At 39.6% G+C, this 23,884-nt stretch overlaps 1 protein-coding gene across 2 annotated transcripts; it reads right to left on the reverse strand.

The window, feature by feature from the left end:
* Positions 1–5,257: 5,257 nt before the first annotated feature.
* On the reverse strand, positions 5,258–21,724 carry LOC149847672 (putative prolyl 4-hydroxylase 9). Of its 2 annotated transcripts, none has more exons than XM_090009178.1 (8): positions 21,467–21,724; positions 21,266–21,391; positions 20,965–21,122; positions 19,655–19,757; positions 13,293–13,388; positions 6,496–6,561; positions 6,267–6,386; positions 5,258–5,568 (listed from the first exon to the last, which is right to left on the reverse strand). In XM_090009178.1, the coding sequence occupies exons 1-8, from the start codon at positions 21,593–21,595 to the stop codon at positions 5,479–5,481; spliced, it is 888 nt and encodes a 295-aa protein (XP_089865304.1). In that variant the 5' UTR covers positions 21,596–21,724; the 3' UTR covers positions 5,258–5,478. The 2 variants fall into 2 exon arrangements, with proteins under 2 accessions (XP_089865304.1, XP_089865305.1); XM_090009179.1 differs by having other exon boundaries at positions 20,965–21,145; positions 21,298–21,391; positions 21,467–21,657.
* Between the last annotated feature and the right edge of the window lie 2,160 nt (positions 21,725–23,884).

Below are 23,884 nucleotides of genomic sequence, written 5' to 3' on the forward strand. Positions count from 1 at the left end.
AGTCTCACTTTTACCTTTTCAACACGAGTCTCGTTTGAGCAATAATAGTAACATCTTTCCATTTTTTTCGTTCCTTTGATTTATCAGGTTCCTTCCATATCGACGGTTCTAGTAGTATCCCTATCTTAGACGGATCGAATTTTTCTGATTGGAAAGAAATTGTGTTATTCACTTTGGGCTATATGGATTTAGATCTGGCCCTTAGAATTGACGAACCTCCCACTCTTACAGAGCAGAGTACAGCCGATCAGAAGGCTGCCTCTGAGAAGTGGGAGCGCTCGAACAGACTTAGCCTGTTGCTTTTGCAATCTCGGGTGGCTAAGAACATTCGAGACGCAATTCCTTATTGTAGGACTGTGAAGGAATTTCTGGGAGCCATTGAGGCTCAGTTCGTCACTTATAATAAGGCAAGGACCAGTACTCTCATGTCCAAATTAGTGTCTATGAAATATGCTGGTGACAGTCACATCCGACAGCATATTTTGGAAATGAAGAATATTGCAACTCAACTGAATGACATGAAGTTCGCCATCTCTGACTCGTTTTTAGTCCATCTGATCTTAACCTCGTTACCTACTGAGTATGGACCCTTTAAAATCTCCTACAACACACATAATGATGAGTGGTCTTTTAATGACCTCTTGAGTAAGTGTGTTGAGGAAGAGGAGAGGTTGAAGGGTGAGAGGGTGCCAAGTGCACATATGGCCTCTCATAAGGATAAACAGAGGTCGAGGCCAAAGAAAAGCTCCTTCAAAAAGAAGAATCAGAAAAGAGCCACTGGGGAGAGTTCAAACTCTCAGGCGAAAGCCAAATCCCAGTTTGGTGGCCCTTCTATAAAGTGTTTCTTCTGCAAAAAGAAAGGGCATAAGAAGGTGGACTGTTTGAAGTTCAAGAAATGGCTCAAAAATAAAGGTAATAAGTCATTTGTTTCTCATGAGTGCAATCTAATTCATGTTCCATTGCATAGTTGGTGGATTGATTCTGGTGCCACGGTGCACATTGCCAACTCTTTGCAGGCATTTCTGAACAAAAGGGAACCAACGGAGCATGAAAGAAGCATCTTCTCAGGAAATAAGATGCGTTCACATGTCAAGAGCATTGGGACCTGCAGAATTGTGTTGGAGTCGAGATTCATGTTGGATTTGGTCGATACATTTTATGTTTCATCTTATAGTCGGAGCCTAATTTCAATATCAAAACTTGATAAGTTTGATTTTGTGTTTAAATTTGAAAAATCTGCTATCCATCCGGACTATGTGGTGTATTTACAAGAGTGAAATGATTTCATAGACATTGATGAAGATCCCTTCACATTTGCAGAAGCCATTGAAAGTGAAAGATCAACACATTGAATCAATGCCATGAAAGAAGAGCTTGACTCTATGGCAAAGAACCAAGTGTTGGATCTTGTACCTCGACCTGATGGAGTTAGACCTGTTGGTTGTAAATGGGTTTACAAAACCAAAACAGACTCTAAAGGTCATGTGGAGAGGTACAAGGCTAGGCTTGTTGCAAAAGGTTTCACACAGATAGAGGGCATTGATTATAATGAGACTTTTTCTCCTGTCTCAACTAAAGATTCATTAAGGATAATCATGGCCCTCATAGCTCATTTTGATTTAGAGCTACATCAGATGGATGTGAAAACTGCCTTCCTGAATGGGGATCTGGATGAGGAGGTATACATGCAACAACCTCCTGGTTTCAGTATAGATGACTCAAATAACTTAGTTTGCAAATTGAATAAGTCAATTTATGAACTTAAACAGGCCTCCCGCCAATGGTATAAGAAGTTCAATCAGGTAATAATGAACTTTGGATTCACTGAAAACATTGTTGATCAGTGTATTTACATTAAGACTAGTGGGAGTAAGTTCATAATTTTGGTTTTATATGTTGACGATATTCTTCTTGCAACTGATGATTTGAGTATTTTACATGAAACAAAAGACTTTCTTTCCTCTCATTTCGATATGAAAGACATGGGTGAGGCCACTTATGTCCTTGGAATCGAGATCCGTCGTAACAGAAGTAAGGGTGTCCTTGGCCTATCTCAGAAATCCTATATCCTTAAGGTTCTTAAAAGATATGGGATGGAGAATTGTTCTCCTAGTTCGGCACCTATAGTGAAAGGGGATAAATTGAGCTTGAAGGACTGTCCTCAGGATGATATTGCGAAGGCTCAGATGGATGATGTCCCATATGCTTCAGCAGTTGGGAGTTTACAGTACGCGCAGACCTGCACTCGACCTGATATAGCATTTGTTGTGGGAATGCTTGGTAGATATCAGTCAAATCCAGGCATTGCGCACTGGAAGGCAGCGAAGAAGGTCATGCGCTATTTACAAGGAACGAAAGACTATATGTTGACCTACAGGAAAGCTGACTACCTAGAGGTCGTTGGATACTCTGATGCAAACTTAGGAGGATGTATTGACAGTAGAAAATCCACTACTGGATACATTTTCCTTCTAGCGGGTGGTGCTGTCTCATGGAGAAGCGGAAAGCAGTCTACCACTGCTGCTCATACCATGGAGGCGGAATTTATTGCTCTATACGAGACTTCGTCACAGGCCATTTGGATAAGGAACTTCATTATGGGTCTTGGTATAGTGGACTCTATTGAGAGACCACTAAAGATCTTTTGTAATAATGAAGCAGCCGTGTCCTTTTCAAATAACAACAAGAGCTCAACATCGTGTCGACGCATGGAGTTAAAATATTTTGTTGTTAAAGAAAGGACTGAGAATCATCTGGTATGTATTGATACAATTGGGACGAAAGAAATGACTGCGGATCCCCTTACTAAAGGGCTAGCACCGGGATTGTATTCCCAACATGTGAAGGGGATGGGTCTTTTTTATTCCTTCTGATGTATGACAATACATTATGTAATCACATTTGTGTTTATGTTTTGATTCTCTAAAGTTTTGAGTTATTGTTGATTTTGCATAAAGAATCTCTCATATGGGTTAGAGAGAATAGCAGAATAACAATATTAAAGAACCAATAGAATAGGTGAGAGACCAACCTATTCATAAAGGTAATTTCTTTACATGCCTAAGCACTGAAGGTGAATTGTAGTGTAGTACAAGGAAATATGACATTTCATAAAAAGGTGTTCATATCCTTGACTCATACGATTCATCCTTGTGATAAAGGGTGGCATGTGAACCCACATGAAGAATTAAATCGAGATAACGGTATACACCTCGATTTAGTACACTTTTGGTGTCAATGGGTCAAGTGGGAGAATGTTGGACATTATGGGTTACGGGTCCAACCCGCAGTCTGACCCGGTTTGACACCATGTTAGTGGGTCACGTAAGTGACTGAATAATGGAGGTAGTGGGTGGGAGTTACGTGAATGTGGAGAGACCACATTCACGTAACTGCCCGATTCTCCATTATATATATGGGGTTAGGGGCTACGAAGTTGGTGAGAGTTCATAGTCATATCCTACCCAAATTCACTTCTGCATTCAAGCTTAAGCAGAACAGGGTCCTGCTCACCGTCGACATAAGGCCTGGGCTCATTGTGGGCGTCGACCGGCTGAGGAGAACGCCGAATCACCTACACGATCAATGGCGAATCCAGGTACGCTCCCTGTCTATTTGTTTTCACAGGGTATCGCCCAACAGATGGAAGCAACGAAAAGAGAGGTATGGCAGGCTTTCGTGGATAATTTTCTCAAGCTCCAATGGCCTCTTGATCAGGCCCGCCATTTGAAGGTGTGAATCAGAACAGGGTCCTAGTTGGCACCACAGGAGGTGGAGGTGCATATTGCATCGAGGAAGATTGGGCCTTACTTGAGGCAAGCTTATTGTGTTTGTTCGAGACAGCTTGGAAACTTATATAATGAGCAGGTGCCATTCAAGTGAGGGGCCATCCCATGCAATCAATGATGGAGCTACTGAAGTTAAGCCTTCGGGAAACCAGTCTCAATGGCAAACAAAGTGGTGATTACAACCTACAATGACAATTTCAGGGGAAGTCTGAGAAGTCTAACTGAAGGGAGATGCAGACCAAGAAGTACAGAGGAATGTTCTAAGGCCACTTTTGTCCAACCTGTTTATAAGGAACATCAAACCGTCCCTACAAATAGGCATGCTCCTGATGATTAAGTCAATTCTTGTCGAAAAAACAAGTCACACAATACCAAAACCCTGTTTTCTTATGACAAGTCACACATTCCCCCACTTGGAAGCACTCTCTTATGGATGTCCCTTTGACAGGAAAGTGGGTTTTTTGGAAATTAGTCTCGGACTTTTACTCGTTTGCAAAATAGTCCCCGCCTGATATCATTTTGTAAATCATTCCTCGCCTATCTCATTGTTATTACAAACTGGTCCTTATATCAACAGCTAATAGTTTGACCATGGTTAACTGGTCACCAAGTTGCCTTTCTTCAAAGAGTTAATGTATTAACTTTTTGCAAATTAATCCTTAACTTGTTTGCATTTTGCAAATTGATCATCTTGTAAGGGCAAAACCATCAATTTGTCTGCTCTTTAACAGTTACCGTCGGAAAGCTAACAACCTCAAGGACTGATTTGCAAGGATAAATGAAAAGGTAGGAACCCATGTGAAAAATGGTACAAGGCAGAGACTATCTTGCAAATGGGCTATAAGGTGGGGACTAATTTGCAAAAGACCCTTGAGGACCAATTTGCGAAAAAAACTCATTAGTTCCCACCTTATAGCCTATTTGCAAAATAGCCCCTGCCTTATGTCATTTTGCAAATCAGTCCTCACCTTTCCCACCATTATTACAAACTGACCCTTCTGTCAACAGCTGTTAGTTTGACCATGGTTAACTGGTCACCGAGATGCCCTTCATCAATTAGTTATTAGTGTATTAACTTTTTGCAAATTAGTCCCTATCTTATTAGCATTTTGCAAATTGGTTCTCTTGTAAGGGAAAAGTCATCAATTTGTCTGCCCTTTAAAGGACTAATTTGCAAGGGTTAATAAAAAGGCAGGGGGCAAGGGTTAATAAAAAGGTAGGGACCCATTTGCAAAATGGTATAAGGTAGGGATTTTATAAAGAAAGTTGAGTTAGTAGATAGAGTTGTATAAATGCTCTTTAAATGTTCATATTCTTGCATTTGTAAAGCTTTGTCGGGTTTATTTAAGACCTTAAGACAAAAAACGAACAGTCCAAAAGTCACCCTGAGACATGACCAATTATGAGTCTGTTTAAGTTATCTAGTTTATCAAGAACTTTATTGACAACCAAGAGGCAACATCACATAATTGGTATGAACTCATCTTGTCATCATTTCTGAAAAATGTACTTCAAAGATGGTGTACGGCACATCATCTCATTCTTTTATTATTTACAGATGACAACAATGCATGACAAATAACAAACAAAACTGAATTATGAAGAGGCTACAGACTAACCATCATTTCTCTCTACCTTAAAATGGCAAGAGCCTACAAACATGACCAAACAAAAAATTGCTGATAGAAATTCAACCTGCTTTGTCTATTTCATCTCTGATCCACTTTGTTGCCACCCATTTTTCTCCTTTAATCACAGGGCAACTGCCATGTAGAGATGTCTGCAAAAATAACACGCAAATTGAGAAATAAGGAAACCTACATGTGACAATGCAGGCATTTCAATCATTAGTCACATATAAGAAACTCTACATATGATGCTGCAAGCAAAACAAAAACAATCTCAGATAAGAAACTTTACAAATAACAAAAACGCAGGATGATACAGTTAGAAGTTCAGAATGTTCACGAATGCAGGTTGTGCTGCAAGGCATCTATAGATGATACAAGTTACGGCTAACTCTGCCAGTTTGCCTATACACAAACCTCAACATATTGATGGAAACATGTATCATCCGCAAAGTGCAAGAGATAATAGAAGCACTACTAACTCGATAATGACAATCATAGATATAAGAAATCCCGGATGCCATTTAGACCATATAAACATCAGATATAATGCAAAAATAAAAAATCTTGGATCTTGTGAAGATGTCTAGTTCAACAGTCATGATTCTATGTTAACTGAGAACACCACAAATATAAATTGAGACCCATAAATTAAAGAGACGCAGTCTTCTGTGAGATTGCAACTACTAATACTGCATAAAAATCAATGATATACTTAATTAACAACCAATGACTGGTTTGGTGATGCACCTCAGTCTCTGGTGTCTCCAAATGATGTTGACCATAACTAAAGTTCAATCATAGGACATAAACAATATCTCATGGAGTATAATAACGAAAGCAACATTACCACATCAATTGTGCCATTTGGGAAAAGTGAATAGAAAAGAAGTCCATCCCCTTGTCGGGGCTTTACTTTCAAACCGATACACCTTTTGTAGTCATAACCAATGTCAGTATTCTTGCCATCCTGTACAACAACCAGACAATGCAATTACTGGAATGAATTTACAGTACAAATCAATTGAACAATAAAATAAAATCTAAATAAAAAAAAGAGAGCAATTATTCAAAACTACCTCAAAAGGAAACATTGTTTCTCCACCTTCCTCAACGTCAGTTAGATACAACAGAAAAGAAGCCATCTGGTCAAATTTAACAATGTTCCACTCTTTGTCAGCAATGGACCAACATGTTAGCTATGGCTTTAATTGTAATTTGTAAAGCAATGATATCCAGAAATTCGTACAGCATAAATAAATAGAACAATACTCTTTGCATCAATTGCCCCTCTTGCCAATAGAAGAGTTCAAACAATCAGACCAGTTAATCAAATTATATGCATAAAAAAATGGACACTTCCAAGGAGTAACTAATCATTCACCAACATATTCTCATGGCATCTATCAAATTACACAGTCATGCAAAAGAAAATCAGATAGCTTCTAAACAGATTGATGAGTGGCACAATATTGAAATCCTTCATGTGGTATGTTAGATATTGTTGGGAAACTATAAAATGGATCGCATAAAGTTTCCTAAAAATTATGACAGCAGGAAATGATATCATGATGGCTTCCAGTTACGCAACTGAATAAAGATCTTAGTCCAGCTGATGACATTGTTCAAGATAACCACAAACCACACACACACACACACACACACACACACATGCACATAATTTCTCTTCTATCATAGTGGACATTGAATTTGCTACATGGCCTAGCAAAGTAGAATGTGCATATCCATAAACATCCAAATCACAAAGACTATTTTAGAATTTACAGGAACCTAAGGTAGAATTCGGATACAATGTCTATGAAGAAATGGTAAAATTTTAAGTGGGGGAGTCAACAGGTTGCATTAGTTTATTACCTCAATATTGCAAGTAGAGCACTCCCATTGTCAGATGTTGCAATGGTGAACACATGCCACTACAGTGAGAAAAGATGCATCTTCTATGCACATTTAAGGGTTCACATTTAGAAATAAATGCTAAGCCCCAGAACTATAGTAACAGTTTCTCCAGTGTATGCTGAGACACACTGCTTCCATGAACCATGTTTTGCCAAGAATAGGATGTTTATGTTAAAATGTAATCATACTTTTCGTTGTATATATATATATATAGCTTTTTAGCTTATAATACCCGAAAAGGGTATTTCTGTAAATTCACTTTTTACGCATATTCCATTTGGAATATGATTGTAATTTCCTTTTATTTTTATTTTTCTTTTTTTCTTTTCTTTTTATTCTTTTTGTGGTTTGTGCCACCTAGGGAGGCTCCCCAAAAGAGTCGTTGGGGAGCCCCCTATGTGGCTCCTCTAAAGGTGTATAAATAGGGGTCTTCCCCTTATATTTTGTATTGCTTGAGAGTCTCAAGCTCCTCTCTTTTAATATATTCTCGTTACATGCACTTGTGCATGTTTGCATTATTTTTCGCCTTTGTGCGTATTTGTTCAAGTGTTGCTTGAGTGTCTTTGTGCACTTCTTTTGTGAAGTATTAGTGTTTGTATGTGTATTGTCTCGTTGTAGACATTTTTACATGGTATCAGAGCTTGGTCAAAGATTGAAGATCGTGTGATTCTTCATTTTTTGGGTGCCTCGAAAAACGTGCCTTTGGCATCTTGGAGTTTGGAGTAAGGGCTTCTCTTCCTTCAATATTTTAGAAGTTTCCTACATCAAGACCTAAAATCTCATTGCGGTACGTGATTTTTTATCTATTCTCTTCTCTCCAATGGGCGAAAAAGACTCTCACTTCTCTCTTGGCTTCAAGTTGAATGACTCAAACTATCATGTTTGGGCCGGGAACAAGAAAGCTCACATAAAAGGTAAAGGTCTTTGGGGATACATTCTTGGTTCTATACTGGAACCGGAACCCGAACCAAAGATTACTTTGGTAGAGAAAGGTGAAATTAAAATCCTCGAAGGAGAAGAAAGAAGTAGAGTTCTTGAAGAATATTCCAAGAAACATGAGGAATGAGAAATGAAAAATGAAAAATTTCAAGATTCTTTCTTAGATTTTTTCATCGGTCGAAACTAAGATCAATGCCAATATTATTAAATTCAAGAAAGCATCAGAAGCTTGGCATTATCTTGAGAAAATATACACGTCAAGAGAGTTGTCTCACAAGTACTATTTCTAAAAAAGGGCTTTGACCCTTCAACAAAATGAAATGTCTATAAGAGAATATTTTGCGTAATTATCATCCATATGGGATGAACTCGCCATGCTTGAGCCTAAATGGAGTGGATAAGCCATTGAGCTTAGGTACAAACAATTGGAAGTGAACCATTTTTAATTTTTTTTAATAGGCTTAGACCCGAGTTCGAGCAATTTCGGTCTGCTCTTCTCTTCTCTTCTCTTTTGTTTTCCCCTCGCTTGAAGATGTCATTACAAAGCTTAGTGGGGAGAAAACGCGTATGAATACTTGCAAAAACAATCTGAGTGTTCTTGCAACTTCAACTAATGAAGAAAGTGATGCCGTTAATGCCATTTCAAGATCGGGGAACAATGTTCGAACTTATAAGCCTCCTCACTTCAAAAATCAAAATCAAAGATCAAGTGGTCAAGGAGGAAGAAAGGACTACAGCAAAATTGTGTGTCATTTTTGTAAGGAACCCGGGCACATCAAACCTGTTTGCCCAAAATGGAAGAAGTTGTTTGTCATGGCCACCACATCTCAAAAGAAAGAAAATGTGACTCCCTCGAATGAAGCTCTTTCTCTATATCAGATCGTGGAAGCGCTTCAACGACTTCTTAAGGGAGCTGTTTCTGGAGCCGCTACATCTACCTGCTCTTCTCCTGGTAAGACCTCTTGGCTTTTAGATTCAGGTGTTTTTTTTCATATGCCCTCCAACATATGCTCTTTATCCGATTTTTTAAAGAATTGATTACCATCTTTTGTTTCAACTGCCGATGACACTTCTCTTGAAATTAAAGGAACTAGAAATTTTGAAGAAAAATAAATTTTTTATTCCTAAAATTAGATTTATTCCAAAACTAAATTTAAACTTGCTTTCTGTCTCTCAACTCTCGGACCATGAATGTGATATAAAATTCTCATCTGATAAATGTTGGATACAAGATTGTCGGTCCGGGAAATTGATTGAGGAAGGCTCTAGAAAATGAGATATTTACTATGTGGACTTTTTTCAAATTCCAAAAGATTTCTTTTTGTAATGTACTGCATCACAAATACATTAATGTATGGCACAAAAGACTTGGCCACCCCAATGTCACAAAAATTTTGTATCTTCAGTTTGCCAAACACTTATGTAAAGAAAATTTTGTTTGTAATGATTGCACACTTGGAAAAATGAGAAGTTTGCCATATTATCAAAGATCCATGTTTACTTCAAAACCTTTTGAACTTGTTCATTCAGATGTTTGAGGAACGACACCCATTATTTCAAAAGGAGGGTTCTCCTATTATGTGATATTTGTGGATGATTTCTCTAGATTTACTTGGATATATTTCCTCAAATATAAATACGAGGTTTTTGCAACATTTAAATCTTATCATATGATGATTAAGAATCAATTTGACAAAAATTTAGAACTGATTCTGGGGGAGAATATCTTTCAAATGATTTTAAAAGTTATCTTGAGAAATATGGGATAATTCATCAAAAATCATGTCCCAAAACACCCCAACAAAATGGTTTGGCCGAAAGGAAACATAGGTACATTATTAAGACAATCAGAACCTTGCTCATTTTCCAAAACATCTCAAAAAGATTTTGGGCCAAAGCTGCCCTTACATCTGTCTATCTTATCAACCGTCTTCCATCCAAAAACTTGAGTAAAATTTCACCATTTGAAATTTTATATAAAAAAGATCCCGATTACAGTAGGTTAAGGGTTTTTGGGTGCAAATATTTTATTTTGACAGATAAAAATGCTAAACTTTCTCCTAAAGCCATTCCATGTGCCTTCCTTAGATATTCTGAGACTCAAAAAGGATTTTGATGCTACGATATCAAGAATGATAAGTTATGTGTCTAGAAATGCAAGCTTTCTAGAAAATGTTAGTGGGTTTGAAAAATCTGAATCTCATGAGGAAAATATAGATTATTCTTTTTTATTTGATCTTTTGTCAAGGGATGATGACATCAGTGATGAGGAATCCACACCAAGTGAAAATGAAGTAGAAGAGAATGTCAATCCTCCTCAACCTTTTATCTATCGTGAGGCTGATAATAGATCTTCTAGGGAACCTGTTGTATACAGACATAGAGACCAAAGCAGTTTTAAAAGTGCTATAGAAAAATATAGTGAGCCTAGTGAAACAATCACTTTGGGTGAAAGTTCTCAAAGAACTGAGAGAAATAGGAGATCTCCTTCTAGATTCATATCTTATGACTTTTTTTCTCCCAAACATAGAGTGTGCTTTAGTGCCATACACTCATACGTTGAGCCTAAAAAATTTGAAGAAGCCAAAAAGATGAATGAATGGGTAGAAGCCATGAAAAATGAACTAAGAACTCTTAAGAAAGCTAGAACATGGGAGTTTCAGGATCTTCCTAAAGGAAAGAAAAGTATAGGATGTAGGTGGGTTTTTAAAGTCAAGGCCAAAAGTGATGGAACTCTTGAAATATATAAGTTGCGTCTAGTTGCTAAGGGATATAGACAAAAATATGGGGTAGACTATGATGAAACGTTTGCCCCCGTTGCTCAAATGGTTACAGTTAGATGCCTTATTACCATCGCCTCAATTAAAAAATAGAACATTTATCAAATGGATGTTAAAAATGTTTTCTTAAATGGAGATTTAAATGGAAAAGTTTATATGACTGCTCCTCTTGGAATGGATTGTCCTAATGGTAAATAGCTTCGTTTACGAAAAGCTCTTTATGGTCTAAAACAAGCTCTCAAAGCTTGGTATGACCGATTTAACAACTTAATGATAGAAAATGGATTTTTTCTCATTCTATAATGACACTGCCTTATTTGTAAAGAAATCCGATGCAGGAATTGTAATCTTGCTGCTATATGTTGATGACATGTTAATTACAGATGATGATATCAAGGGAATTAAAAAAATTAAGTCTGTGCTAACTGAAAAGTTTGAAATGTCATACTTATGTTTTCTGACATATTTTCTGAGCATTGAAGCTGCTTTCTCTCATAGAGGATATTTTTTATCTCAAACTAAGCTTTCTTGTGAGATAATGGACATGTCAGGCATTATTGATGACAAAATTTGTGAAACACCCGAAGTTGTTGGATCCAAGATGAAGATCGATGATGAAATTATTTTGGATAATGCTACTCCTTTCAGACAGTTGGCTGGGTCATTGATGTATCTTAGCATCACTAGGCCTGATATATCTCATGCAGTTCATATTGCAAGTCAATTCCAACATGCTCTTACATCGGTTCACATGAGTGCAGTCCTTCGAATCAGTCGATATATAAAGGGAACAACGAATAAGGAAGTATTTCTTTCTTCATCCTCTGAATTAAATTTAATTGCATATACTGACTCTGATTGGAGAGGCGACCCTAATAATCGTCACTCCACCTGGTTTCTGTATCTTTTTAGGTGAATCGTTTGTCTCTTGGTGGTGCAAGAAGCAGCAAAATGTATCATTATCCTCTACCGAAGCTGAGTATAGAGCTATGACATCTAAAACCATAGAAATAGTATGGATTCGGCGTCTGCTAGAAGATATGGGAGTTCATATTCAAGAACCAACAAAGCTATGTTGTGACAATAAGAGTGCGATATACATTGCCAAGAATCATACTTTTCATGAGCGCACAAAGCACATAGAAATGAACTGCCATTATGTTCGAGAAGAATATTTGAAGAAGGTCATCGATCTTCCACATGTGACATCTGAATATCAACTAGCAGATTTCTTCACCAAGGCCCTTTGCTCCCCCAGATTTAATTTTCTTTTGGGCAAACTTGCGGTCATCACACCATAAGTTTGAGGGGGTGTTAAAATGTAATCATACTTTTCGTTATATATATATATAGAGAGAGAGATACATATTCATATATACTATGTATATGTACCTCTCTCTCTCTCTCTCTATATATATATATATATTTTTAGCTTATAATACCCGAAAAGGGTATTTCTATAAATTCACTTTTTACACATATTCCATTTGGAATATGATTGTAATTTTATTTTTATTTTTATTTTTATTTTTTCTTTTCTTTTTTTCTTTTTATTCTTTTTGTGGTTTGCGCCACCTAGGGAGGCTCCCCAAAAGAGTGGTTGGGGAGCCCCCAACGGTCACAAATGTGACCGTTGGGGGCTCCCAACCACTCCTTTGGGAGCCCCCTATGTGGCTCCTCTAAAGGTGTATAAATAGGGGTCTTCCCCTTATATTTTGTATTGCTTGAGAGTCTCAAGCTCCTCTCTTGTAATATATTCTCGTTACATGCACTTGTGCATGTTTGCATTATTTTTCGCCTTTGTGCGTATTTGTTCAAGTGTCGCTTGAGTGCCTTTGTGCACTTCTTTTGTGAAGTATTAGTGCTTGTAGGAGTATTGTCTTGTTGTAGACATTTTTACAGTTTATCATGTTGAAATTCCTGTTTTACTGCATTATGCCTCAGAGTGCCCAAGACCAATTTGTTCCTTACGTTTGAGTAAAGACCTTTGAGAAACATATGAAGGAATATGGCACACAATAAAAAAACTTAGTGACTAAATCATAAAGGATAGAACATGTGAATTTATTCCAGTACAACAACATGCTTAGCATAAAATACAATATACAAGAAAAAGAACTGAAAACAATTGCCATACAGAAGAGGCATCAAAAGGCATATAGGAGCCCAAAAAGCGATGGAAAGTAAATGCAGAAGAACGCATATTCAACAATGTTTGAGTTGATAATGTTGATGTGTACCCTTTGGCTCTTCTGTGGACCATATTCAGCAGGATTGAAAACATCATAATGAGAATCGTACTTCTGTCCTATTTCATAACGTAAAATATTGAAAGCCTGAAAAACAAATGATACCGGCAATCAAAACACTGCGATATTAAGTTATATGTGGTCAAACTCACAAGAAAAGCAACTTCAGATGTTACGAGCCTGTCAAACACTGATAAGTGTAAGAATTAACAACATTTATATGTCATCCAGTCGACGACAACAGTAATACAAGAAATGCCACAAAAGCTATTGAAAACACATAAGAAAGATCTCAAGACACAATCAGATGAAGTCACAAGCAGAATGGGACCAAATTTATGTCCAAAAAAGACAAGTTTAATGCTGATCGCACTGAACAGTATAGAAATCCAAGAAGAAATGTAAAATCAAGACAAACTAAATCAAGCACAGCCACTACAAGAGTAAAATATTACAAGAAATAAAAGGACAATAAAATCTGACACAAACAAGAAATGACAAAGAAACTTTATTTTAGCAATGTAAGTTAGGTAATTAGGTTGGATAGACTATGTGACCCATAAGAACTATCCTCAGAGACATCACCAATATTTTGAAAATATTGCAAGATAATGAAAACTTGATTAGAAAGGGAAAATACCATGATAGTTTCAAAATATCAATAATTAAAAAAATACTGCAAACTCAAACTCCAACCTTAGACCATTGATGAATGGATAAAAATGTTATTTGCCTTTGACGGAGTTTTGTGTCTTTGGGTCAATGCCATTGTGGCTCAAGAAGAGCCAACTCATTTCAAAGGTCAAACAACTCACTAAAGTATTCTCTAATACTTTTTCCTCCTTGAGTCATGGTACGCACTTTGTCTTGTAAGTTGCAAATGCGGGCAATATCTTTAAGAGAATACATTCTCTTGAGATATTCTCATGATTTATTTGCATGTTCAAACTTAGCTAGACTCGACCATTTCATAATATTGACACTACTAATGAGCCAAGATATAATCTTGGCATGCCTCATTCTTCATTCTTTCCATTTTTTCTTATACGCAGTTATAACCTTAGTCTTTTTCTGTCTCCGCAAGAGGTACCTCTTTTTCTTCTTCTTAGTAAAAAATAGTTTGGCTTCCAAATTCGACTCATTTACTAATCCCCACAATCCTTTCTCCCATATGAAGTGGTTTATGATTGAAACTCATGTTATAAAGTTTGTCAATGAGTTTGATGGGTTTTAGGGTGATATTATCATTGTCATCAATGTTAAAGGGTTAAGAGAAAGAAGATAGAGAGAAAGATAGAGAGGAGTAAGAAAGAGAGCAGATAAACAAAAGTATCACAAGCACTCTACCACCGAGAGAGCACCTCCAATAAAGAATATGAGCACTCCACCACCAAGAAAGCACTACGGACACACGAGTACTTGAATAAATTTTGCAAAAGAGACTTTATCTTTTCAAAATATTGATTGACACACTTCCCAATGCACCAAAAAATCAGCTTGGTCTCAAAGCTCTGATACCATGTAAGAAAACAAGATCCTCCAAAGTGTATTTACCAAAACAACAAAATGGACACTCAAAGAGTTTCACCAATACACCAAAAGAACATTCGCAAGCCACAAAATGAGTTCACACACCAATACCCACTAAAGGAGCAAACACAAGGAATAAAAATAATATTTTATTGATCAAAACCATGCTAGAAGAATACATTTGAGAGGGGTGTTTCACCCCTACTTATAAACACAAAAGGGGTCTCCTTAGAGAGACGTTGGGAGGGAAGCAGATCAGGTCATGCCAAAGATGAGCGTTTTTGCTCATGCCGACATCGTGACCATCTGTTTGCATTTTGGATGAATGCCACGTAGTTTTGTTGACTTTTGAGCTTTTTAAAATGCAAATCAGATGGCCACGATGTCAGCATGAGCAAAAACTCTCATGTTCAGCATGACCTGATCTGCTTCCCGTTGGGAGAGGTCCCAACGACTCTCTATCCAAAGCCTCTCTAGCTACAATGTAGCTGAAAAAGTAAAGGAAACTAACCTAGTTAGACACTACCTAATTACTATTTACTAGTTAGGTACTAACCTAACATGTATGCATATATATAAATAAGTATATGTACACATACGATGTATATACATTTACATTTTTAACAGCCCCAAGTAGTGGACACGAGACTTCGCCAAAGTTGCACATGGCTTGCTTGACATACAATCGATGCTCAGCGAGGGTCGCTAGGAAAATCCACAGGTGGCGCATATGGTCTTCCCAAGAGGGGTTGTAGATCAGGATGTCGTCGAAGAAGACCAGTATGAACTGCCAGAGGTAGAGTCGAAGTACGTCATTCATCAAACCTTGGAAAGTTGTTGGAGCATTGGTGAGACCGAAAGGCATTACCAGGAACTCGTAGTGACCGTCGTGAGTACCGAACGTGGTTTTATGGATATTGTCTGGGGCCATGAGAATATGGTGGTAGCAGGATCAGAGATCCAACTTCGAAAATTAGTGTGCCCCATGCAGTTCGTCCAGCAACTCATCGATCACCGGGATCGAGTACTTGTCCTTAATGTGATGTGATTAAAGGCCCTATAATCTATATAGAACTACCAAGATCCGTTCTTCTTCTTCACCAACAGAATCAGAGAAGAATGCATACTCTTGCTAGCTCTGATGATCCCAGCAATGAGCATCTCCTTCACTAGCCGCTTAATCTCTAATTTCTAAGCGTGTGAATATCTATAGGGCCGAACATTAGCCGGCTTGGCCCTAGGCTCAATCGGGATCTCATGATCGTGAGACTAACAGGGGGGTAGGCCTTTTGGCTCATTGAACAACGCACCAAACTCCTGGAGCAAGGCCTCCAAATCGATGTGTGTCTCTGTTGGGGTCATGGGTACCTTGTCCACTGCTATCATCACGAATATCTGTGACATGCCCTCCTGAACCACCTTGGCGAGTTGTTTAAACTTTGCCAGAGAAGCTGGTGTTTGCAGAGCGGCTTGGATTGACACCTGATGGCCTCCATAATCATGTCCTTGAAGTTCCATCGGACATAACCCAAGGATCAGAGCCACTGTATTCCTAACACCACGTCTGCACCCTTAGTTGGCAGTACGAACATGTCTATGGTTAGGATCGTCCTCTTGATCTCCAACCGAACTCCAAGGCATAGGGTGATGCATCTAAGTTTGTTGTTGTTTCCAACCGCTATCTCGAAAGGTTGTTATGGAGTAGTCGCACACTTGGCCCTTTTAGTCGTCTACGCACACACGAATTTGTGTGTTGAACCAATGTCTATCAACACTGAGATAGACAATTGACTGGTTCTACCTAGCACTCTCCATCGTATGTGGTAGCTCCACACCAGCTAGTGTGTGGTATGAGATCTCTGGAACCTCCTCTGAAGTGTCATCATATGTGTCGGCCAACTCAGGTTCGATAGGCTTATCGTCCTCGGTCTCACTATCGTAAAGGTACAGATTCAAGGCCTTACACTTGTGGTCCCTTGTTCATACCTCGTCACAGTGATAACAAAGGCCCTTCTTGTGGCACTCCTTCATGTGTTCACAAGAGAGTCGCACGTCCCAACTGTTGAGAGCGATCTGTGGCCTGCTCGGTAAACCTTGGAGGGACGACCTCTTGTGCGAGGCAGGTCACGGCCGTACAAGAAATCGAATTTCCTGGGAACATATATCCAGTTTGGGTCTAACGTGAGTTTATCTTGGACAGTTTCTCCTCAGCCACGAGTACTAATTTGAAACCCTACATTAGGAAGATAGGTCTCGCAGCCTAATCCTCGATTTGCAAGTCCGATTTGAGACCCACAATGAATGTCCCAATCAAGGACTCTTGGGATCATCCGATAACGAGGTTATTCAACCTCTCAAACTATGCTTGGTAGTCGTTAACGCTGCCTTGTTAACATATCTTGGATAACGAGACATGGTGATTGACATAAGCAGATTGACTAAATCGTATCACTAGGGCTCTAGAAAAGCCCTCTCAAGTAGGCGTCCCCAGTTGGGACACCAACCAGTGATACCAGCGAATAGCCTATTCCTCCAGGTAGATTGAGGCGAAGGTCACCCAGTACTCCTCGGGCATCCTGGCAATCTTGAAATATTGCTCAGCCCGAAACAACTAACTCGTAAGGTCAGTTCCAACAAACTTGGGGAACTCCAACCGGGGTTGGCAGGCCTGATAGGGTCCATTGGTGGAACCCGCGGTCTGCCCCCCCCCCCCCCCCCCCCCGAGCTGGATTCAGTGTTACGACCGTTATCTCGTTCATCCATGCGCAGGAGGACCTGCTGGAATCGCTCATCCAACTTCATGTTGAGCATTTCCACACACATATCCATTTTAGCCATGGCCTGCATTATTTGGGCAAATCTTTCGTCCACTTAAGCAGACTGCATTTGAAACTCAATACAGAGTTCCCCAACCATCTCCTGTGCTCGGGTCATGTTGCAGGTTTCCAGAATCAAGAAGGGCATAGGCCCTCGCTATAGGGAATCGAGATACTGGATAGAGTTACAGTACGATTCTTGTAGCATCACGCGCACACACGGCCAGGTAGGCGTGGGGCTCCCACATGCAAGGCAAAGACGTTCCGGTACAATGGTTGATCACCTGGGTTGGTCAGACCCTCTCAAAAGTGTCTACACTGAGCAAAAACGTATTCGGCTTGGTGCAGGCTAGGAAAAAATCAGTCACACAACTACAAATCTGTCGAGATTGTCATCCGGCTCTAAGGAAACCCAAAAAAATGTTTCGGGCATGGGAAATGAAACTGAATCCTTAGGATTCGGGTTAAATCAACGTTGGGACTGATCTAGCGCTACTCCAAAAATCTAAATATGACGCAACTGAATTAAAACATTCCCAAAAAATTCAAAGTGAATGTCAAATCGTACCTAGACAGAGTTGGAAAGGGCATGGGCCCTAGCTGCGTTGACCATGGCAGTCTGGTCGGTCGACACAGTTTCTCAGAAGCGATGCTTTGATACCACTATTAGAACCCGAGCTCCCACGGAGGACGATTCTACAAACTCGAGCACATGGAACGAGGCGGGACTCAGGAAAACACATGTACGCATGAGGTCAGGCAATAGCTGGGATGTTGCAGCAGTAACAACATCGGCAGGGAGCAGCGTGTCCGACAGGGAGGACACGTTGCAGTGTGCGGCACAAGGGAAGCGTCGGGTGCACGATGTTGGAAGAGAGAGACGTGTCCCAAGGGGGGGGCACAATCAGGCAGGCAGAGAGGGAGAGGGTGTGAAGTTGGGGCATGTCCCACGGTAGGGAACACGGCCAAGGAAAAACTGGCAGGGGGAGAGAGCGAGAGAGAGACGTCTCTCCTTGCTGGTTTAGAAAATGAGACAGGTGGCAAAGGGCATCAACTTGAAGGAAGAAGCACATTCTCGACTAGCCGACGATGATGAAGGGGGTGAGAGAGACAAATCGTTCTCTCAGAAGGCAATCACTCACACAAGGGGAAAGAAAGTAAATATACAAACACAATCCCACCCTAGATAGGAGTCTAGGAGGGCGTCCCACCAGAGTCTTTGCTTGGGTAGGATTCCAGGCCATAGTGACAAATACCGAGAGATTTATGAAAATTTTGTGATAATATCACGAGATTTATGAAAAAACATAAATACCGCGATTTAAAAGCGATATTTATGTTTTAAATGGCTATTTATCATGAAAAACCATGTTTTACTTTTAAATAATTTTTATTAATATTTTCTTATAAAAATATTTTTGTATTTTTGTATTTATTTTTTATTGCCGAAAAAATGTGAGGTTTATGAATTTTTTTCAAATTCTCACGAGTTTTTGAAAAATGAGATTTTGCCATTTTTAACGTTTGTCACTATGTTCCAGACTGGGCGGGTTTCCCTGGATTGAATACTGGGGTTGGGTGGCTCCTCCAAAATGGATCCTAGCTGGGGCGGATCCAAGGTTGGGGCGGATCCTCTGGGTCAGACGTGGAGCAGGAAAGGGTCCGTAACAATAAAACCATAAACTAGGAGAAGAAAAAATCAAAGAACCTAGCCAAATGTGTTGAAATAAGCCAAAGACATGCCTACAATAGGATATGATGTTGAAACCATGTTGTGCAGTCCAATAAAGATGATTCCAGAATATAAGACAAGCAAACGTGCTTTGGTTTGTCCAAGCTGCTAGTGGTATGAGTAGGAAATAAACAATATGATAAAATCTAATTACACAAACAAATTGTCAATGTATGGGTGGATGATAAAACCATAGACATGGAAAGGTTCAAAAGACAAAGAAAAAACAGGGCCATGGAAGACCTTCAAATAATAAAAAGAATTCCAAAGTTTACCTCACCATGTGACCTTGGAATCATTGTCACTTTTGCGATCTTTTGCTCTATAAGGGCCAGAGTTCCTGTTTTGTCTTCTGCTGCACTAAGAAATGTACCTGAACTGTTGCAACATCAATCAAACATACTCAGTCTATACCTGAAATTGAAGCTACGTCAATTTAATATATATGCTATAACTCAGATATCAAAGATTCCTCTGACAACAGTAACAACAACATAGGCTTAGATTTTACAACATTTTTTTATATGAACAAGTTGGGAGCTTGCCAATAGCTTTGTTCCTCCAAATCAGTTCTATTTCTACTTTTTTCTCTTTTTGTTGGGGTGGATGGGTGGGTTGGGGATTGTTATAATAAAGATAAAATTATGTTCCCTTCAACCAAGTTATTCAACGGATTTCCTTAATGCCAAATGGGTCTAGCCACAATAGCCACCATTGATGTGGAAATGATGCTGGAAACACTGAATTTGCACTCAGAAACAGGGGCCAGCCAAAAAACACGTAAATGACTGAAGCACCATGCATTCCAATATGAGGACCATACTAGCAATTCTAAATGCTTCTATTAGTCAGCTTTAGGTTTCATGGAGTGGAACTTATAGAAAGTACGAAAGTACGAGTACTCCAGGAAATGCATCTGGAGAAAGATGATTTGTTCTTCCTTTTTGTCCTTCTAAGAAGCAACTCAAGAATTTGAAGTATTACAAAGGGTTCTCACCAAGCAAAAATATATGTTCAGAAAGAACTAATTTGTTCTGGAGATTGCCATGATCAGTAAGATATTTGAAGCGCTGGGTCATATGAAGTGCATCTTCTATGCTTATACTCATGCTGTCATGCATTATATGACAAATAGATGAAGAAACCAAAACGAAAGGCTCTTGTCAAACATCTGTCTCACAAACTATATTTCTGATCAACATGGCAATGCTCCTCTGTTTCAATCAAGTTCTCCCACAACAGTAACAATCAATTAAATAGAAATATAGAATGTGGTGAAGACTTCCCGCATTCTTGTAATAATGCAAACAATGTCCACTTAGCAATTTGATTAACACAATTTCATGTACAAATATGATATCTAATTATCAAAAAGGACATTCAAACCATAAAATTAAAAAGAAAAAAAGAAAGTTCCTTCCAAAAACAAGTAACACAAAGATTTCATAGAGACAATGCCAGAAAAGAATTCCTAATTGGGTGCAGTAGCAATTCACGCTATCTTCACAGAGCATTCAAAGAAATAACTACTTAAAAGATTTGGATATTAACGAATATTCATCGATGGGCATGCTTAACAAATTACCTAGTTCTGATCCCCTTCGTATTCTCCCCCGTCTCTCCCTTCCGCAACGCAAGCGTGGACGGCGCCATGGTCGCCTTGGCGGCCTTGATAATGGTCTGGCATTGCTCAGGCTCCGCAAATCCGGGAAAGTACAACGCGCGAGGCCTCCAACTCAGTACCTGACTCCCCAAAATCACCCATTCTTTCAGAGGCCGAACAGAACCAAATCCACCCCCCCCCCCAAAAAAAAAAACAAAAAAAAAAAAAACAATGAAACAAAGAGGAAACAGAGCGACCAACAAGACGTAAACACGAAGACAACCTGGAAAGGAACGGAGTTGATGGAAGGATCACCAGTTCTGCCGTGCGGCATCGAAGCGAACAACTCCTCCCCATCTTCCTCGAGCAAAGCTCGATCCCCCATCTGCCGCGAGCTCCCAGACAAATCCTGCCATTCATCACCACCATCTTGAGAGAGAGAGAGAGAGATGAGATGGTGGGGAGTGTGTCAAATGATGGGTACCTGAGAGGAGAAGAGGAGGGATCCAAAGTAACCGGAGACGAAGAAGAGGGAGCAAAGGACGAAGACGACCGAGAGGCTCACCTTCCGCCCGCTGTTCCATGAATACGCCTTCCCCACCTTCACTTTCATCTCTCTCTCTCTCTCTCTCTCTCTCTCTCTGAGGCAGAGGTATCTCTGGAGTCCCCTTCTAACACGACGACGGGTTGGTCCTGCCGCGTTCAAGAGAGAGAGAGAGTCTCGAAGGTGACCGCAAATTGACCCTCCTCTGTCGTTCAGAGAGCAAGTAAATAACGCTCTTGGTCTATTTTCCCACTTCTCTTGACAGCATCGGTTTCTTTCTCATTTCGGTTTTGTGATTTAAATATTAAGACGGTGGCTTGTGAACCTGAATCAGAACTTAAAAAAGATGGTGGCTTGTGTGGCAATCGGGTCGGGTTGGCGGGTCAACATACCTCAACACGAACCCAACCCATTTATTAAACGGGTCGGCTGTGGCAAACACGAACCCGACCCATTTATTAAAAGGGTAACCGACCACACGGTTAACCCGTTTAATAAACTGGTTGGGTCGGGTAAACGGGTTAGTGGGCGGGTTGATGGGTCGGGTTCGGGTAAACAGGTTGGCAGACGGGTTGGCGGGTCGGGTTTGAGTAAACGGGTTGGCAGGCAGGTCGGGGTTGGGTAAACAGGTTGGTGGGTCGGGTTCGGGTAAACAGGTTGACCCGCCCGCCAAACCCGTTTATTAAACGGGTTAGCCGAGTTGGCGGGTTGGCATACCCCTAACACGAACCCGACCTGTTTAATAAGCGGGTTAGGCAGGTCGACCCATTTATGACATGAATCCGTTTAAGCCAAACCCGAACCCAGCAAATTAGAAGGAGGTTGGCAGGTCGTGTCAGATTTTGCCACCCTTGTGAAGGTCCCATGAATGCTTTTCCTTGTGTGCATAGGTCACACGAGTTTCATCGGCATTCACTTCGAGCCTGTTTGTTTGTCACGAAAAGTGAAGGCTTTCCGTTCCGCATAAACACATCGATAGGCATGCATTTTTGCAGGCCCCACCATGACCAAGCAAACTGGCTACTACTTTTCTTGGAAGAAAAGGAGTTCAAAATACACGGGACTCCCCCACTTTCAGTGGAAAGGGTTTTCGTGAGGGGATTCTGTTTCCGTGGAAAGGAAACAGGAGGAAGAAGGTGCCACACCTCTTCTGTGATGCGCAGTGTGCCCTATGGTTTGATTTATATAAAGAGAGAGAGAGAGAGTGTGTGCTTCTATGGTGGTAGTATCCACACTTGATTTACATAGACTCTAAATGCAAAATCTAACATTTGGAACATGCTTAACATGTTCTATTTACTATTTCATGTGTTAAAGTTTACTGAAATATGATATTTTATACCATATCTAGATTACCATATTTTTATGAATTGCAGGCCTTTATTTTCACTATCTTAGAAGTAAGATCTTATGATGTATTAGACATGATACAATATTTTAACATAACAAATAAACCATGCAAAACACATATGCATGGTTAGATTTACCATTTGATGGCTAGATGTACCACCTGCTAACCAGTAGTTATCAAGGATCTTAAAGGGATTTTTCATGTTTTGCTTAAATCTGACCATACTAGATGTGTTCTAATCATTAGATTCCGATAAGTAGGTAGGTATTTGTAATGTTTAAAAATAGGCAGTTTAAGATTTTTATAAATATTCAAGGCTTAAAAAATCATATATATATATATAAGGTCATGAAAATATGCCAACTTGGTATTCCTGGAACTTTTTTTTGGCAAACCCGACCAATGTTGTCAATATCGGAATCAGACCTGTAACGGTTTTTCATAAAACTCCTGTATCGTATCGGACCTGTATCGTTTGGTATCGGTCTATTTTGAAATATGTATTTGTAATGAAAATCATAAAAAAAAAATGAAAAAAACAAACTTGGAAAACTAGATATGGGTTCATTTGCCGTCCCACTATATTCACAAAACGGAACCAATGTGACAACATAAGTATCTTTCCAAAAGTTCAAACTGCCATAGAGAAAAAAAAGGGTCTCAAAGAAATCTGAGAGAGAGGGGTTACGGACGATCGATCGGTGCCGTGGAGGTGGTTACCGAACTTGGGAGCGTCGGAGAGCGACGCTGCATTGGAAGGGACGGAAGTTCAAGGGGTTTATCCTTCAGTTTGCGAAGAAAGAAAAAAAATGAAACAGAAGGATAAAGGGACCAATTCAGCCGATTTTTGAAATGGCCAATTCAGGCCTTGAATCGTATCGAAAAGTTGCCGATAAGATGCATATTGTCCGATGCAGGCCGATACGCACCGATACTGATAATATTGAACCCGATGTTGTTCGACAAAGCCCACACGTTAGCTTGAACTATAATTTTTTTAAACACCT

The sequence above is a fragment of the Nuphar pumila genome, chromosome 1, assembly GCF_984573655.1.
Source record: "Nuphar pumila chromosome 1, dmNupPumi1.hap1.1, whole genome shotgun sequence".
NCBI lineage: Eukaryota > Viridiplantae > Streptophyta > Magnoliopsida > Nymphaeales > Nymphaeaceae > Nuphar > Nuphar pumila.

Excerpts from the sequence above, each read along its gene's own strand:
- LOC149847672 (XM_090009178.1), bottom strand. The coding sequence starts at position 21,595 with ATGAAAGTGAAGGTGGGGAAGGCGTATTCATGGAACAGCGGGCGGAAG. Across the intron at positions 13,389-19,654 it reads TTCCAAGGTCACATGGTGAG|GCTTTCAATATTTTACGTTA; the intron begins GTAAACTTTGGA and ends TTTGTTTTTCAG. Across the intron at positions 6,562-13,292 it reads GTCCACAGAAGAGCCAAAGG|ATGGCTTCTTTTCTGTTGTA; the intron begins GTACACATCAAC and ends AAATTTGACCAG.